At 34.6% G+C, this 15,791-nt stretch overlaps 6 protein-coding genes across 6 annotated transcripts; 2 read left to right on the top strand and 4 right to left on the bottom strand.

Moving 5' to 3' along the window:
• The first annotated feature begins 204 nt into the window (after positions 1 to 204).
• Positions 205 to 1,297, top strand: LOC143894053 (uncharacterized). The gene is made up of 2 exons (XM_077400083.1): positions 205 to 557; positions 964 to 1,297. The coding sequence occupies exons 1-2, from the start codon at positions 549 to 551 to the stop codon at positions 1,240 to 1,242; spliced, it is 288 nt and encodes a 95-aa protein (XP_077256209.1). The 5' UTR covers positions 205 to 548; the 3' UTR covers positions 1,243 to 1,297.
• Positions 1,261 to 3,422, bottom strand: Cpf1 (cuticular protein CPF1). Its single transcript, XM_077400080.1, has 3 exons — positions 3,082 to 3,422; positions 2,406 to 2,667; positions 1,261 to 2,285 (listed from the first exon to the last, which is right to left on the bottom strand). The coding sequence occupies exons 2-3, from the start codon at positions 2,415 to 2,417 to the stop codon at positions 1,848 to 1,850; spliced, it is 450 nt and encodes a 149-aa protein (XP_077256206.1). The 5' UTR covers positions 2,418 to 2,667; positions 3,082 to 3,422; the 3' UTR covers positions 1,261 to 1,847.
• Positions 3,423 to 3,428: 6 nt separating this feature from the next.
• Rtp (MORN repeat-containing protein retinophilin) lies at positions 3,429 to 4,543 on the bottom strand. Its single transcript, XM_077400079.1, has 4 exons — positions 4,402 to 4,543; positions 4,035 to 4,218; positions 3,815 to 3,924; positions 3,429 to 3,676 (listed from the first exon to the last, which is right to left on the bottom strand). The coding sequence occupies exons 1-4, from the start codon at positions 4,409 to 4,411 to the stop codon at positions 3,528 to 3,530; spliced, it is 453 nt and encodes a 150-aa protein (XP_077256205.1). The 5' UTR covers positions 4,412 to 4,543; the 3' UTR covers positions 3,429 to 3,527.
• Positions 4,544 to 4,566: 23 nt separating this feature from the next.
• Mms19 (MMS19 nucleotide excision repair protein) lies at positions 4,567 to 8,733 on the bottom strand. The gene is made up of 9 exons (XM_077400040.1): positions 8,499 to 8,733; positions 7,881 to 8,119; positions 7,470 to 7,802; positions 6,785 to 7,379; positions 6,376 to 6,657; positions 5,583 to 6,295; positions 5,234 to 5,491; positions 4,987 to 5,151; positions 4,567 to 4,915 (listed from the first exon to the last, which is right to left on the bottom strand). Exons 1-9 carry the CDS (start codon positions 8,593 to 8,595, stop codon positions 4,715 to 4,717), a joined length of 2,883 nt encoding a protein of 960 aa, XP_077256166.1. The 5' UTR covers positions 8,596 to 8,733; the 3' UTR covers positions 4,567 to 4,714.
• Positions 8,734 to 8,906: 173 nt separating this feature from the next.
• LOC143894042 (heme A synthase COX15) lies at positions 8,907 to 11,599 on the top strand. The gene is made up of 5 exons (XM_077400070.1): positions 8,907 to 9,068; positions 9,176 to 9,302; positions 9,553 to 9,685; positions 9,764 to 10,391; positions 10,464 to 11,599. The coding sequence occupies exons 1-5, from the start codon at positions 8,907 to 8,909 to the stop codon at positions 10,716 to 10,718; spliced, it is 1,305 nt and encodes a 434-aa protein (XP_077256196.1). The 3' UTR covers positions 10,719 to 11,599.
• A 1,619-nt stretch (positions 11,600 to 13,218) lies between these two features.
• LOC143894049 (ubiquitin domain-containing protein 1) lies at positions 13,219 to 15,178 on the bottom strand. The gene is made up of 4 exons (XM_077400078.1): positions 14,949 to 15,178; positions 14,004 to 14,363; positions 13,799 to 13,917; positions 13,219 to 13,697 (listed from the first exon to the last, which is right to left on the bottom strand). Exons 1-4 carry the CDS (start codon positions 15,028 to 15,030, stop codon positions 13,536 to 13,538), a joined length of 723 nt encoding a protein of 240 aa, XP_077256204.1. The 5' UTR covers positions 15,031 to 15,178; the 3' UTR covers positions 13,219 to 13,535.
• Between the last annotated feature and the right edge of the window lie 613 nt (positions 15,179 to 15,791).

Here is a 15,791-nt window from a genome sequence, read left to right as displayed (position 1 = left end):
GACGGTACGTAAAAAGTATAAGCGGTAGAACTTGAATGAATCGATTATAATCGAGTATTCTCGAGAATTTAAATTTAATTTTAAAAAATATATGCAATCATATATCACATCAATACGTACTTGTGATTCTCTTATAATTTAAGTTTTGCGTTTTCAAAATATTTTATCAATCTGTACTACAAATGCAATGTGAATGTTAGTATATGAGAAAAGTTTTGACGTATATTGCAGAAAGAAAAATTCACCTACGATTTCTCGCTTCTGATGTCATAGTGGAACACGGTTGCAGCGAGAAAACAGAAGCCGATTAATACCGATCGTCGAAGGCGTAAAATGTATTCATGGCTTAAGATATAAAATTTTACTACTATGTGATGCAATAACGCCTTACTGTGAACATAGAATGCATACTCGTACAAAGAAGTTTTTGGGAAAAAATGCACCACGCACACTAGACAGGTTTTCTGTAGCATGGGTATAAATAGGCTTAGATTTAGACAGAGCATTCAATCCAATCTTCGTGTTTCAACGGGAAATAGGAAAGCATCATGTTCAAAGTAAGTTTCTTCAAAGCAAAAACACTTCAAGATTACTATTTGTGCAATTCATATTCGTCATTTGTTTAGAAAACTGATAAAAGTAATGAAGCTTCAAAAGCTAAGATTATAGATTATTATATTTCTGGAATTATTATAATATTTATATTAAGTGTAAAGAAAGAGGAGAGGAGAGAGAGTACGCATATGTAACTTATACACCGCATGATTACTAACATTTTAATTTCAAGACAAAACGCGAGATTATCAACATTAAAACTAATATTTCTCATTTTAAAAGAGGCTGGATATATAATCTGAAACAAGACGAATTTAAATAACATTAATATTCCAGATATATAAATAAGACATCTAAAAGAAATTTATAAAGTTCATGAAAGTAAATAAACGTTTTTAAATCTTGCAGCTCCTGGTGATCTTCGGCCTTTTGGCCATCACAAATGTCTACGCCGGCTTGCTCGCTGCACCGGCTATTGCTGTGAAACCAGCTGCCCTCGCCATCGCTCCTACTGCCGCGTGGGGTGCTCCTGCCGCCGCGTGGGGTGCTCCTGCCGCCGCGTGGGGTGCTCCTGCCGCCGCGTGGGGTGCTCCGGCCGCCGCGTGGGGTGCTGCTCCTGCCGCCGCGTGGGGTGCTCCTGCTGCCGCGTGGGGTGCTGGTCCCGCTCTTGGACTTAAGCTAGGCTAGATTTTTTTTTACGTTCAATGAGATATAAGAAACCCGCCGCCAATCCACCAGCAACTACACATCGCAGAATTTACCTTGCCCTTAATATTGGACACAATTCGCCGATGCATCTCTCACTTCTCCCTAAAGTCAATCTTCACAAAATTGTTTTCTTTTTTTATTAGGACGTTTCTTCCCCCCATTCCTCGAAATTGTTGACAAATTATTGATAAACGCGAAAAAATATGAAATAATAATACAATTTTACATATAAAAAAAACTTGGGTGTTATTCTATCCCGCAGAAAGCATTTTACCCCCGGCGCAGCGGCGCCTCTATTACAAATAAAACTCTATCGTAACGACACGTTGCGATAGCTTCCGCCGTATATCATCTCCTTATGACAATTATTCAATCCCTTAAGAAACTAATAGACTTATGGATCTAAGGACTATGGGGGTTGAAAAATCAAGCTTTGATTAAGAGTAAAGTACAATTTTATTGCGTAACCACCTACATTGTAGTGTCATTAATTTGCCACGTACAGAAGTGGTTACAGAGATGTCGAGGATGTTTGAATAAATATATATGTGTATCATGTAAAGTCGCGTTTGATATGGATCGATTTAGTAGGCATAGGCGATTCCGATCGGGCTGCTGTAGCTCATGTGAGACACTTCAACGGCCGGCGAGTAAGCGACTCCGAGAGCAGCTGGGCGTACTGCCGCCGGTAACGCGGGTATAGCGGCCGCGGCATATGGCGCATATGCCAATGGGGCTGGATGAGCAAGTTGAGCGTAGGTAGTGACAGCCGGATTAGTCACGCGGATGTCGGACTTGCTCGAGCTAGAGAAAGGCGTGTCGATGGTCTTCGTTTGCGTGGCCACCTGCGCCAGATTACCGTGGCTTCGTAGAATATTGTCGGATGTCGACGTGATAGCTTGGGGTTGAATGTGCGCTATCGGGGCGAACGGCGCGATCTGGTACGACTGGTACTGCAGGGCGGAGGGCACACCGATTAAACCGGCGTTGGCCGCGGCCAAAACACAGGCGATTACGAACAGCTGAAATAGAACTCTCGCATCGGTTACAATTTGAAACCTTAAAAGCGCAAATTTATTTCTAAACATTATGTATTTCCTATACTTGACAAAATCTAATTTGTGCCGTTCGATCGTACGTACCTTGGCTGCCATTGTACTATGCGTGGAAGGTGGAAGATGCTGGGATGACTTTAATCGCGTCTGAGTCGAAATACGAATGCTACGATCCGTGACAATCGGTACTTTTATACTTGGCGGACAAACGACGAGCCACGCGAAATCTTTCGGCACTCACAGTTCGCCATGGTGGGATATAGTGTCAAGGATATACTTAATATTGCGCCATTGCCAAACGCCTTTACTCCCCGTTGAATCGTATGCCCTTCCGATGATTTATAAGTTCCTAAAATGTTTTTTCTCGTATATAACGTTTTGCGAGATAATATTAACAAATTATCAGCTATTTATCTCTATATATTCCTCACAATATTTAAATTTTATAAATTTCAAAACTCATTACTTAATGCATCGCCTTTGTGAGAGGATGCATTGAATTTCTAAAAATATCACGGTTTAAAGTAAAATTTGGAATTTGTCTAATTTTTTTCATACGACTTAAAACAAATTTTATTTATATACCTTTTATATTATCGCAAATGAGATATGAGCAAAAGAAACGAAGAAAAGCAATATGGAGAACTTACTTCGTATTCTCTCTTTCAATGTAACGTTTCTAAATCTAAGATTTCAATTTTTATTTATATTGTTATACTAAAACATTACATGTGCGAGTTTTATAAATCGATTGGTGCCACACCTTCGTCTTCAAAACTGGAACATCCGGCTCAGCCACGCCTCTCCGAGCGGAAAGTAGTCTAGTAGCCTTGTGTTCCTTCTCAAACTTTTTCTTTTGGGGCGCGCGTAACTCGTTACAATTACATTTCATTCGGTATTCGGGAAACTGGTATCACCAACATTACTGGCATATCTTAATTTTACGTAAATGAAGATAAATCTGCTTCTTTTTCCGATCCTGTATGAATTCCTGATACGAATTCGAGATGCACTTCGGACGCTGAAATTTTATTTGCGAGCGAATAATACGGGAAGATTATGTGTATCATATATAATATGAAAGATAAAGATATAAAATTTATCCGAATATTAAATATATAATGTAGATTTTTATTTCAATTAAAATAAGCAAATAAAGATTACACATTCCTTTTTATTAGCTATATACATCATCAATTCTATTTCAGCTTAATTGCACTGAGCACGTGCCATCATAGAAATTTGTTGCGCCTTCTGCACTATGTCAGGGCAACGTCGTCGCCTTACTAATCTGCAATCTTGAAAGAAACCTTCATTTCTCGGAAATCCATGCGATCCATCAGCATAGGTCACCAAACCTATAGTTATCGAATAAAAAGCATATAGGTATATAACTCACATTCGAATTACAATTGAAAAACAATGCGTAGTCCAAAAATTGTTGTAGTGTTTTATTTATAAAATTGATAATGAATTATCGTAACTCGATTATATACCTAAGCCCCAAACACGACCTCCACGAAATTCCCCTTCAAATTTCATTCCGTCGGCTCGCCAGAACACACCGTGGCCGTGAAACCATCCTTGCATAAATTCTCCCTCGTACCTAAAAGAAAAAGAGAATGGAAGCGATATCGTAGAAATATATATGCATATGCGCGACGGTATTTTTTAGTAAAACGCGCAATCTCGAGATAAACTTGCAACCTAACTTACTTTGCTCCATCAGGAAATACAATGACTCCCAAGCCGGAGCATAACCCATTTTGAAATGCCCCATCGTACCGCGTTCCATTCGGAAGGACTAATAGACCAGCGCCGTGTTTCAATCCCTTGCGATTCCAATCACCGATATATTTCGTACCATCGTCATACTTGTACGCACCATTCTTTGCCACACCTGCACAGACACGCGTATTTTTGACATAGAAGATATTCAATAAGAAAATCAAATATTCTATTTAATAAAAAAAATGCTCATATTTTTTCAATGTTTTGTACATAATACTTCAATTAAATAAAAGTAGGGTTCTATTCGTATCGTAAAACAAATTAAGTAAATGTTACAATCGCATATTCTTACCGTCGCCCATGCCTGCGCTGCACTGAACGCATCCGAGCTAACTGAAGGTCTTAATCCACTTACAAAAATCAATTCCTTATTCAATTAAGAAAGATATCTGGGATAGACAGGCGTAGGGAGATGCTCGGGAAAATATATTGTGGATTAGATATGTAAATAAAGACAATCGCATACAAATTTATAGGTATAACATGTTAATATATTCAGTAGTGAAAAATTTACATTTTTTCAAAATGTATATAAAGTAAGGCAAAAAGATACTTATATAAAATCATATTAGATGTATCTATACAAAACCGAACTGCGATATCGTTCATTCCTTTGACCGTTCTCCAGATGCACCCACTAGATACCATCGTATTCTCGTTTCCACCGCAGCCTTCCTGACTAAACGTTTGCGATCGTCAACTAACACCCCCAATTTGTCTAACACACTCTGCTTGTACGGATTGATCAAAATAGTGGAATAACTAGTATAATGCGCCAGGCATTCTAGAGCCGCAATTCTAACACCCTATTAATACAAATATAGATTATAGCGATACGATGCGAATTTGAAAAGTTGAAGCTAATGCAAATAATTACCATGATCCGATGCGTTGATAATTGCATAAGCTTTGGTATAACACATTGTAAATTATCAGAAAATACGTCGTGTTTAGTGTCAAGCAGAAGTTTAAATGACGTCAATGTCCAAAGAACTAAATGCTCATTACTAAGAGATAGAGACTCAATCAACAGCGGTACCAACTGACGAAAAAATACATTAATTGAAATGTTCTTTCCATTGCAAGAGAATGTTATCATTGATGCATTAATAATAAAAACTTACCTCGGTTAAATGCAAAAATAATAATTCTTCAGGCATTTGTTCTAGTAGATGGACCAAAGCGATAAGATAATTCTGTCTCATCGCGCTTGCAAAATTAATATTTTGTCGCAACAAATATTCGAACACTCTTTGTTTATAAAAAATTTTCACGTCGCAGAAATTTTCCGTTATTAAAATATCCTCGTGCTTACTTACTAAAATTTGATATTGTTCGCCTATAAATTGACCTATTTCATTGCGAGTTAATAAGTGCGTAAGCTGTAAAAACAAAAATGAGAAATATTAATTCACCTATATTATCCGTATAACCAAATGTTAAATTATTATAATTATATTTAATCACACATACATTCTCCAGAAAGTATTGGGACTTTGCGTATCCTCTCATGACGAGTGCTTTAGTCATCCAAATTTGAAAGTTAACCGTACGTTGCTTTAATTTAATGTCACTGTCCGTACTTAAATTATTACTTATTTTGTCTTCTAGATAAGATACAATTCTATCGACATCTGACACTTTCATTTTATTTAATAAAACAGATAGAAATTTACAGCTCGTTTGCCTTATATCCGGATTGCAATTGCTAGTTGCTAGATTATACAGATTTTCCACCGTATTATTATTTATGTTCAAATTGATATCTTTCCGTAAAGAAATGAAAAGATTCATCATTATAGTCACATCAGTTTCGGGAATTTTCGTATTTAAAGCCACAGCGTATTTCGTTACAATCGCACGTTGTTCTTCGATCGTAAGATTTCGTATAATTAACTGGCAGATATTAGATATCAACATTTTATGATCAACATTTGTCTCATATGAAATTAATTTATCAATAATATGACATTCCTTGTATAGAAATTGATGTATGTTGTAATCAGATTTCTTTAAAGCAATTAGCTTCTGGATATTCAGTAATATTGTGATACGTATATCAGTATTAACTGCGTCTGTTAACATCGTAACAATTTTCGGAAGTATTACACAACCTAGTTCACGTATTTTTGCAATTGCCGATAAAGCTTTTATCCTTCGTTTTAATAATTCTACTTCCGTCTCATCTGAAACATTTCGTCAATATCACACTTCATATATTGATAGAAATAAGTTTATATTAACTACGTATTTGTATTTAACTTACCTGTATTCGACAACAATCTCTCTTTAACTAACATTGATATTTCTTCAAGATATAACGCAGCAAAATCTATAACAGTTGTATGACATGTGCTTTGTATTTTATCGCATCCTGTTTCAATTTCATTGCATATCGCATTATATAATATAGAGCGTTGTACATCGTTTAAATATGCCTTTTGGATCATTAAACCAAGGAATATTTTACTTTTTAGTTCAGTACTTTTTATTGTCAAGCCATCTAAATACGTTTGAGGTATATTTGTCCATGATAATTCTGGAATATCTAGATTAAATTTCATTATATTTATGTAATATATATATATATATATATATAAAATATCAGGATTGTTACATTGCAATAAGCAATAGTAATAGTGCAAATGACATCATTATTCGTTGTTTCAACTTACCTTGAATGCAAATGTCGTAATTAGAACATATTTTCATAAAATTATTTAACGTTTCTATCAATGCAATTTTGTCGTTCAATGAATTCATTGTAGAATATTGTCCGATACATAAAGGTATTACAGCTTGCAAGATTTGTACACATATCGTTTTGTTAATTGCAGCTATTGTTTCCAGTAGCGTTTGGGCAGGTCTGTACAAACTAAGTTGCACATCGCACAACGACGATTTTATATCGGCAATTATCTTGTCAATAAAATTTTTGCAAACTGTTTCATCGACTGATATAACTTTAATTAAAAATGTCATGGCTTGTAAAGCAGCGTCTCTTATTTCAACATCTCTCCCTGGCACTATATCTTTCTTTAAAGTTGTCCATAGGTCTGGTAAGCACAATTTTATTTTTAACAGCCCAAACGTTTGAACACTTTCACGTAATAGATTTAAGGAATCGAGTTTGGCAACTCTGAGAGTAGAATATGATTTGTCAATTATAAGAGGTAAGCAATAATCTGCAAACTCTGGAACAGCGCATAAGCAAGGCGTCAATTTCTCTGCCAAATCTTCCCGCGATACCCTTAGATCCTCCATGCCAGACTGTAAACATTTATAAATTACATATTTGTTACCTTATAAACATTATGTTGAAAAATAAGATGGAAAAATAAATGTATACAATATAATTACAGGATTAAAATCAACTGGAAAATAACATGCCAGAACTTCAAACATTTCTTCGGTCAAATGACCTAATGGAAATTCTTTTAAAAACTGTGGTAGCATATCAAACAATAACACGAGGTTATTCGGATCTCTTTCACCATCCATAGAGCTGATAATACCATAAACTAAATCTGGTCCCATGGATCTCAGATCATGTAATCTGTTTTCTATTAAACTTTTTAGTATAAGATATATTTTGCGACGTTCGGGTAACAGTTGAGATTGACACTGAACGTGCTCAAACATAACTCTTAGTAAGGATGACGATGCGTTTTGAGGTAAATGAGTCATGTTCGCCTGAAAAAGAAAAACAAATAGTTATGACAATTCAACGAAAGAGAAAAATGACGCAAGAGATAAAAGACGAATGCTCACAATTGCTTGAATACCGTTCAGTACAGATGGTATAATGCTATAATGATCCTTCATCCTGTCGCAATAAAACGTTGTAATAAAACGCAATTCTGATTCAGTGAGATAATCTTGGGGCAGCTGTGACAAAACGGAGGAAAGGGCCATAACTCCTTTCTCCCTCGTAAGAACATTTTGGTCTGTCATGTAAGAACCTAGTGTCTCCACAAACGTGCAGAGTTTCATAGAACCCAATTCTATTTCTAAAACAAAGCGTTTTAATGTCTTCCACAATATAATTTTAGACTATGATTTTTATGACTACGTACATTACAAAATTTAGATTTCAATATACTCATTAAATCAAGAGATATAACAGTGATTGTGGAAAGATTCAAGTTTATATAAAGTTCATATAAATATGTGGTGCGCAAGTTGAAATTATCATATTTCTCTAGGTTAGAGAAATAATAAAATTAAGAAAACCAAGTATATTATTTGACTCCCGAGCTGTATTCGTGTATAAAATTTAATTTTTGTATCTTTCTCTCTTTTTAACTACTGACTCTTTAAATTTTGTAGCATAAGTACATAAAAAAAATATACTTTACAAGACATTTTTATTTTTTGTAAAATACGTACCGGAAGCTAAATTCCTGCATAATGAATTAAGAGCTGCTGTATCTTTGAAACTAATATCTAATCGCTCTTTTAAATCAAAATTCGGAGACGAGGCCATAACCAAAAACTGTTGTTTACACGAGACATTCAGCACATGATCGAATCATTCTTCTTCTTCTTCTTTTTTGTAGATGGCACCACTCGAATAGCGCGCTGAGCGCTCTGCGGTCTGTGCGCTCACTGCGCTCAATGCGCTCCAATGCGCAATGCGCTCCGTGCGCTCGTATTGCATTGTTTTGTGTGCCGGGATCTATCGCGTCTTATTTTTGCGTTTCTAAAGAGCTAACAACACCCCACGACCCCACGTGCACACGCCAGTGTGTAATTACGTTTATTAATGCTCGCTGTATTTTGTATTTTAATTGCAGTATGTTGAATGTCGTGAGGTATCATACGAAGGTATTAGGCGCGTATAACGCAACGAGACGCATACTTGGCCGGCAACACCTGTTTACAAACGCAAAAACCGACGTCGTGCGACGTAACGACGCTTCTTTTAAGGAATACTGCTCGAAATTGCTATTACAGAAGGTAACGCACTCCGACACTCAAGTATACCTGCTGCGTGTGCAATTTAAATGAGTTTAATAAGAACGATGTCAGTGTGTACTAATTTTACTGCATTTAACAATTTACAGAGACCACTGAAACAACCGAACGTTGCAATTCGTAATTATGCCGCAAAACCGAGCGGTAGAAATGACAAAATTGTGGGATATTGGTTGCTCACCTGCGGTGGCATGGTTTTCGTAGCGGTCGCACTAGGTACTCTCATTTATTTTGTATACTATCACTATGTCTGCGTCGTAGTGAAGAGCATTATAGAAAAGACGTATGGAAAGTAGAATCTCAAATGTGACAGCCTTCTCTTTGGTCTAATAAATCAGTACCTACATGCAATTCAAATTTATGTAACATTTAATTGTGTGATAAACATCAAGTACATGTTAAGGTGAAAATAAAATGTATTTAAGAAACAACTGAAGATCATTTCTCCTTTCTTCTATGTATTTAGGTGGTATAACAAGACTCACCGAATCGGGCTTGTCTATGGTTACCTGGAAATTGCTGGGAGAGAAAATGCCTCTGAACGAAGCTCAATGGGTCTCGGAATTTGAGCGTTACAAACAATTTCCTGAATATAAAATGTAAGAGACAACGCGTTAATACCAAAGAACCAATATAACTCACAGAAATGTATAGATATGCCATTAATTTTGCTGTAGAACCAACCACGGTATGACGTTAGAGGAGTTCAAACGTATTTGGTGGATGGAATATTTGCATAGAACATGGGGACGTTTAATCGGCGCTGTATTTGTAATTCCGGCAACATATTTCTGGTATAAGGGTATGCTAAAACGCGGAATGAAAATGCGCGTCGTTGCCTTAGGATCGCTAATCGGCTTGCAAGGACTCATGGGATGGTATATGGTTAAATCTGGATTGGAAAATCGTTTTGTAGAACCTTCCGACGTGCCGCGGGTATCGCAGTATCGTTTAGCTGCGCATCTTGGATTAGCATTGCTCCTATATACTGGATTTCTTTATAATGCTTTGGATCATCTGATTCCTGCTCAAAAGCTAACTGCGAATTACTCTAGTACCACAATCACAAGTAATGCCCTGAAGGCACTGAAAAGATTTAAAGGATTAATTCACTCAACAAAAGGGCTAGTATTTCTCACTGCTTTGTCGGGAGCGTTTGTAGCTGGCATGGATGCTGGTCTTATTTATAATACTTTCCCAAAAATGGCAGACAAGTGGATACCCGATGATATACTTGCCATATCTCCTGCATTACGAAACTTCACGGAAAATCCAGCTACAGTTCAATTTGATCACAGAATTTTGGTAAGTTGTGTAATACGGTCGTTAAGCGTGTTACTGTGCCTACATTATTTCACGTGTATATCATTTATGCAGGGAGTCACTACTATAGCATTGATAACTTGTTTGGGTATTTTGTCTCGTAAACATAAACTTCCTGGTCGAGGAAGAAAGGCTGTGGCTGCGGTACTTTGTGCGGGTTATCTTCAAGTACTTTTAGGAATTTCGACTTTATTATACCACGTTCCTCTATCGTTAGCTGCGTCGCACCAATCTGGTAGTCTTATACTTTTAAGTACTATAACTTGGCTGTGCCATGAGTTGAGATATTTAGGAAAATTTGCTAAATAAATTTGTAAAATAGTAAAAATAAATATAAATACAGGTTTTTATATAACATTTTTACAGATTAAAAATAAAAAATATTTATTTACGAAACAAACGTAGTATTTTTCTTACTTATTTCCACGTGTTATAACTTATTATCTTATTATTATTATATCAGTATAGTAGGATATAGAGTTTTTCAATGCTTTCATAACGTTTTCGCGCTTTATTTCACAATATATGTTATAATAATTAGTAATTAATCTTAGGAACTATTATATACACAACTTCGTCTTCTAAACAACATGTATATTATCAAACATATGTAACACGAAATAATTTGTATCATTTTTTGTGTAATTATGATCGGTTTAACGTTTACAAGATGCGACAAAATTTCAAAAAATATCAGTGCGCAAAGATCGTGAAATACATACGCATAACAATTGTAAAATATATGCGGAACAAAATTTAGTGATTCAATATCAACTCAATTAGTCTGAAATATATATTGTCCCTAAGCGAAAAATAACTCTTTTATGTTATCAGAGATATAATTTATTATTTAACTCAATTCTTCAGAAAATATCTTTACATATAGGGCACTTAGTCTATTATGGCCAATTATTTGTTGATTTTAAAATACTTCGCATGCATTGGTCCAATACAGTATTATTAATATTAAGTACCATTTTTATCAGGCAGTTAAAATTACATTTCATTATTGTAACAATTTTTATTTACATAAGAGTTATTTTCTTCCTTTCCTATTTTGGCGACGTTTGACATCATACTTTTGCTTAATATTAAACTGAGCGCTAGTATTAATAGAACTTTGTATCTTATTATTCGATACGAAAGAAAGTATTATTCAAAACGGCCAAATTTTATACTAATTATTGTTACACATAATCTACAAGTGTAAATATACGTGAATTATATAATCTAAAAATCTTATTAAATATCTTTTGAACTTGTTGTTACCATATACTTGTGTATAGAGCATACCTTTTGACGAGAGAAATATAATGATTACCGCGCTCAATTTTTACCATACAAGTTGTATTGGTATTTCTATCATAATTTGGACACTTAAAACTGTCATGAAATAATTATATCTGCTAAGCTTAATATCAGTTTGATAAAAAGATTTATTATTATCGTGACTCTTCTGCACATTGAACAGTACTTAATAATTAATACTACATATTAATATGCGTATAAATGCAATTTTACTGATTATAATTTCTTTATAATTCTTGAATATATTAAAGTCTCTTCGTCGCCTTTTTGTGAAAAAAGAGATTTTCACTTTATTGACGTCTTTAGAAGAAAAAAGGAGATTGATATCGTAGCTGGCAAAATTAGGTACCAGAGCTATTAAAACATTATAATTTTAATGAACTAGTCAAAATTGGGCAGTGCAGATTTTTAAATTTTTATACGCACAATTTAAGTGATACATATAAAATACAAGATCATCATGATTAAATCTTATTCAATAATGATAATCATTGACTTGTTTGATGCAAAGCATTCTTTGAGAGAACTCTTTATCTCTGGTACATACAATATATGCAATATATGCATATATAGCAAACCTATTGGTTATATAATTCGTAATTTTGTTTATGTGAGATAAATGCAAATTTACCCTTAGTCTTATTATCATAATTCTCTTCTAAACGATTCAGTTGCCAAAATCTTATTCAACATCTTAACTATACTTACAAAACAATGTTAGGCCTACAAAAATTTAGATTTTTACGAGAAGATATAATGTGAGTACAATAATTTAAAATTATTTTGCTATATAATATGTTAGAGACAATTGGTGTATTAAAACAGAAATATTAGTTCAGTGAAGTATACGTATTATAAGAAACTGAAATAAATTCTTATATTATTTTCTTACGTAAAACTAACTCGTGACGAATATTACAAAGAAATAAGTCAATAGTTGCAAATAGAACCTAGAAGATCGTTAAACGAGCCCTAAGTATACGTATAGTACTTTGCAATGAGTATTATATTTTCTTTTTTTTTCACTATTGTCCATTGAATATAGTTATTCCCCTCGTATTCGTATGTGATGCAATGACAATGACACAAACGGTTAAAAAATTACCATTTCCCCTATTTTGCAAAAACAATATCCTATACTTTATATAATATGTATATATATAAAGTATATATGTATATAACGATATATATTTCTTCTATTATAAAATATTATCTCACATAATGGCCGTTCTGAGTTTTAATGCGTAATTTAATATGTCACTTTTAGTGAGTTTTGCAATCGTAATAAAAGAAAGATTTTGATAATGTGAAATTGCAAAAACTTACGCATTATGAATTATAAAAAAATAGTACGTTCATATATATTTGTATGTATATATATCTTGCGTAAAAATAAATAAATCATTTCAGTCAATTTTCTTGTTGCAGAAAGTACATCATATTGAAGAAAGCCGAATTTATATATAGATATGCTTTTTTTATTCTATTAGTATTTTCTCTCTTTCTCTCTTATTCTTACATAACTTTTTTTTACATTGTACGATAACGCATATGGATAAATATATGATACAGTGAAAATTAATTGCACTTAACTCGCGATTTCATTAAATGGAGAAATTCGTAAATAGAAAATTTTGTCACGTCGAATTTATCCTAAAATGATTTATCACTCGTGATAATTATGACAAAAAAATTAAAAACCATAATATTCTTACTTTGATATATGATTAACAAGTTTTGTTAACAAGCGTAAACGTATGCTTATTATTGATTGCTGATTGAAACATACTTTGTTACGTGTTTATGCATGTTATCAGTTCAACTAGTCTTCGCCGAGATGTTATCTGATTTCTCTGGATTTACAATTACTTGTATTATGTAACCTGGCTGTACCTTCGCTTCTTCTACGTGCATTTTATCACCAAGCAATTTACCACCAAAGAACCACCTTTGACGCGAAGGTTCCAAACCTTCTTGACTCTGTAAGCGTCAATCATTATTATTATTATTATTATTGTCATAAGCAATTACTCTTATATAACATATGTGCACTCAATTTATATAATTAAAGTTATACAAACCTGTAATTTTTTCTTAGCGATGGCAATAGTGTCATTGCTGTAAACAGGTAGTTTAACTTCTCCTAAAGTAGTCGATAGTCTAAGTTTTAAAGTTTGTTCTGTTCCTTCGTCGACTGGTTCTGCACAGAATTGATAAAAGCAACATTGATAAAAAATTGTGCTGTAAATTATTATATTGCGTAAGACTCTTTGAAAATGTTATTACCTGAGCAATCAGCAGGTGAGTCTCTTCCATTGTCTTCTTTTACGATATTAATTGGGTAGGATAAACAATAAATAGGTACTTGATAACGAGTTCCTAACTCGTCGTAACATTCGGTTAAGAAACCATTTGGTACAGAAATGTTAGCCCCGTCTAATATGGCCTGTGCCAACTGATAATCCTGCGCCTCCGCTGCAGTCGCACCCGCCCTCAGTGCGTCCCAAATCTCTTTACGGCCGTCAAACGCTGGCGCGGTGTCCCAAAACTCATCTCGCTTACTTCTCAACTGACCTTCGGTCAGAGGTACATCCGATTTCCATCTGATTACCTCGTGACATAAAAGATGATTTTTTCTCGTATTCCCTATACACATATATAAATCATTTCAATCACAGAGATCAGTAGAAGTCAATTCAAAGAAATCGTCACAATCTCTTTTGTAGGGAATATATATGTACGTTTCTCTTATCGCGTATCGCGTGAAACCGCCTATATCTAAATAACACAAAAATCTACGTTACGACAGTAGATGATCTAATCTCTTAAGTGTTCTTTACACGTTCCTTTTTTTTTGTATCATTTAGACAGTCGTATACTTAATATTCATTACAAAATAACATTAGATGTAACAAGAGTACCTAGTCGAATCTAAAATTTTACGATAAAAAAAAAACTTAATGAATTAAAGACCGTTAGAAAGCGTCAATTAAAAATCAGCCATGTACGTCCTTATAATTCACACTCGCACACCGCCGTTACGTCGATACGATATTACTCCAAACTTCCATTTTTGCAAACGCCGAACTTAACTAAGCAGACACGAACGATACTAGACTTAACGGATAACGTGTACTTCGGATGCAAGGACAAAAATAAAGTTAAAATGACTTCAAGGTTAGCTGATGCCCGATGTATCTTCGACAGACGTGATCTTCACGCCAATCTCACCCGAATTAGTTCTGCTCGAGTTTTCCGACGTATCATTGATCGAGGCATTTCTTGCCCTCGTTATACCTATGCAGCCTCCCATTCTACACAACCGGAGCGAGTAAACATTTCACTAAAATTTAATAACACTTCGCATGCCATTTTCTTCCATCTTATCCAACATTATCCAATCGAACTCCTGCCGTGGCCATATTGCATATATATATACGGAGAACGGAGAGAGAAGTCCGCGAGCGCTCTCAGCGCTTTGAATTTCCAAAGTCGGACGTGCCCGTCCGCTGGCGCTACTTCCTTTTCCTTGCGCGCCGCAAAACGTGGACGTCGAACTACGTAGCCAGCCGCGAGCCGCAAGTATTTCTAATCCCAACGGGTAATACAGATTACAGTCTTTCATTCCGTTCCAAAACAATTTCATCCTATATGCGCCTTGAAACTTGAAACTTGAAATGATTTCCTATAAATAATATACAGTCTTTGACTGAATCGTATATTGATTACTTTAAATGAAATGACAGTAGGTTAACTGCTGTTTACTGTTTACATTGCACTCGTGGACGTAGACCGTTTGTGGAATTAAAAAATCCATTCTCTCTTGTACGAAATTGTTTATAAGTAGTAACGCAAATTCCTAAATTTTCGAAAGAAAATTGACGCTTAATGATTATATCGTACATAATATATAATTTATTATTTTAGCTAACTTTATATTGCTAACAATGTGCGTCAAATCTCTTAAAAATAATTGCAATTGCACTTCAAATTCAATTTAGTAAGTCTGCAATAAATAAAAAAAATTACGGTAATCGCAACAAATTACATACAAATTAGATTTCAACCGTTTAT

This window comes from Temnothorax americanus, unplaced genomic scaffold (genome assembly GCF_048541705.1).
Source record: "Temnothorax americanus isolate GAGA-0224 unplaced genomic scaffold, ASM4854170v1 Scaffold13, whole genome shotgun sequence".
Taxonomy (NCBI): Eukaryota; Metazoa; Arthropoda; class Insecta; order Hymenoptera; family Formicidae; genus Temnothorax; species Temnothorax americanus.
The sequence above is the reverse complement of the archived record's forward strand: the minus strand, read 5'-3'. Positions and strand labels throughout refer to the sequence as shown.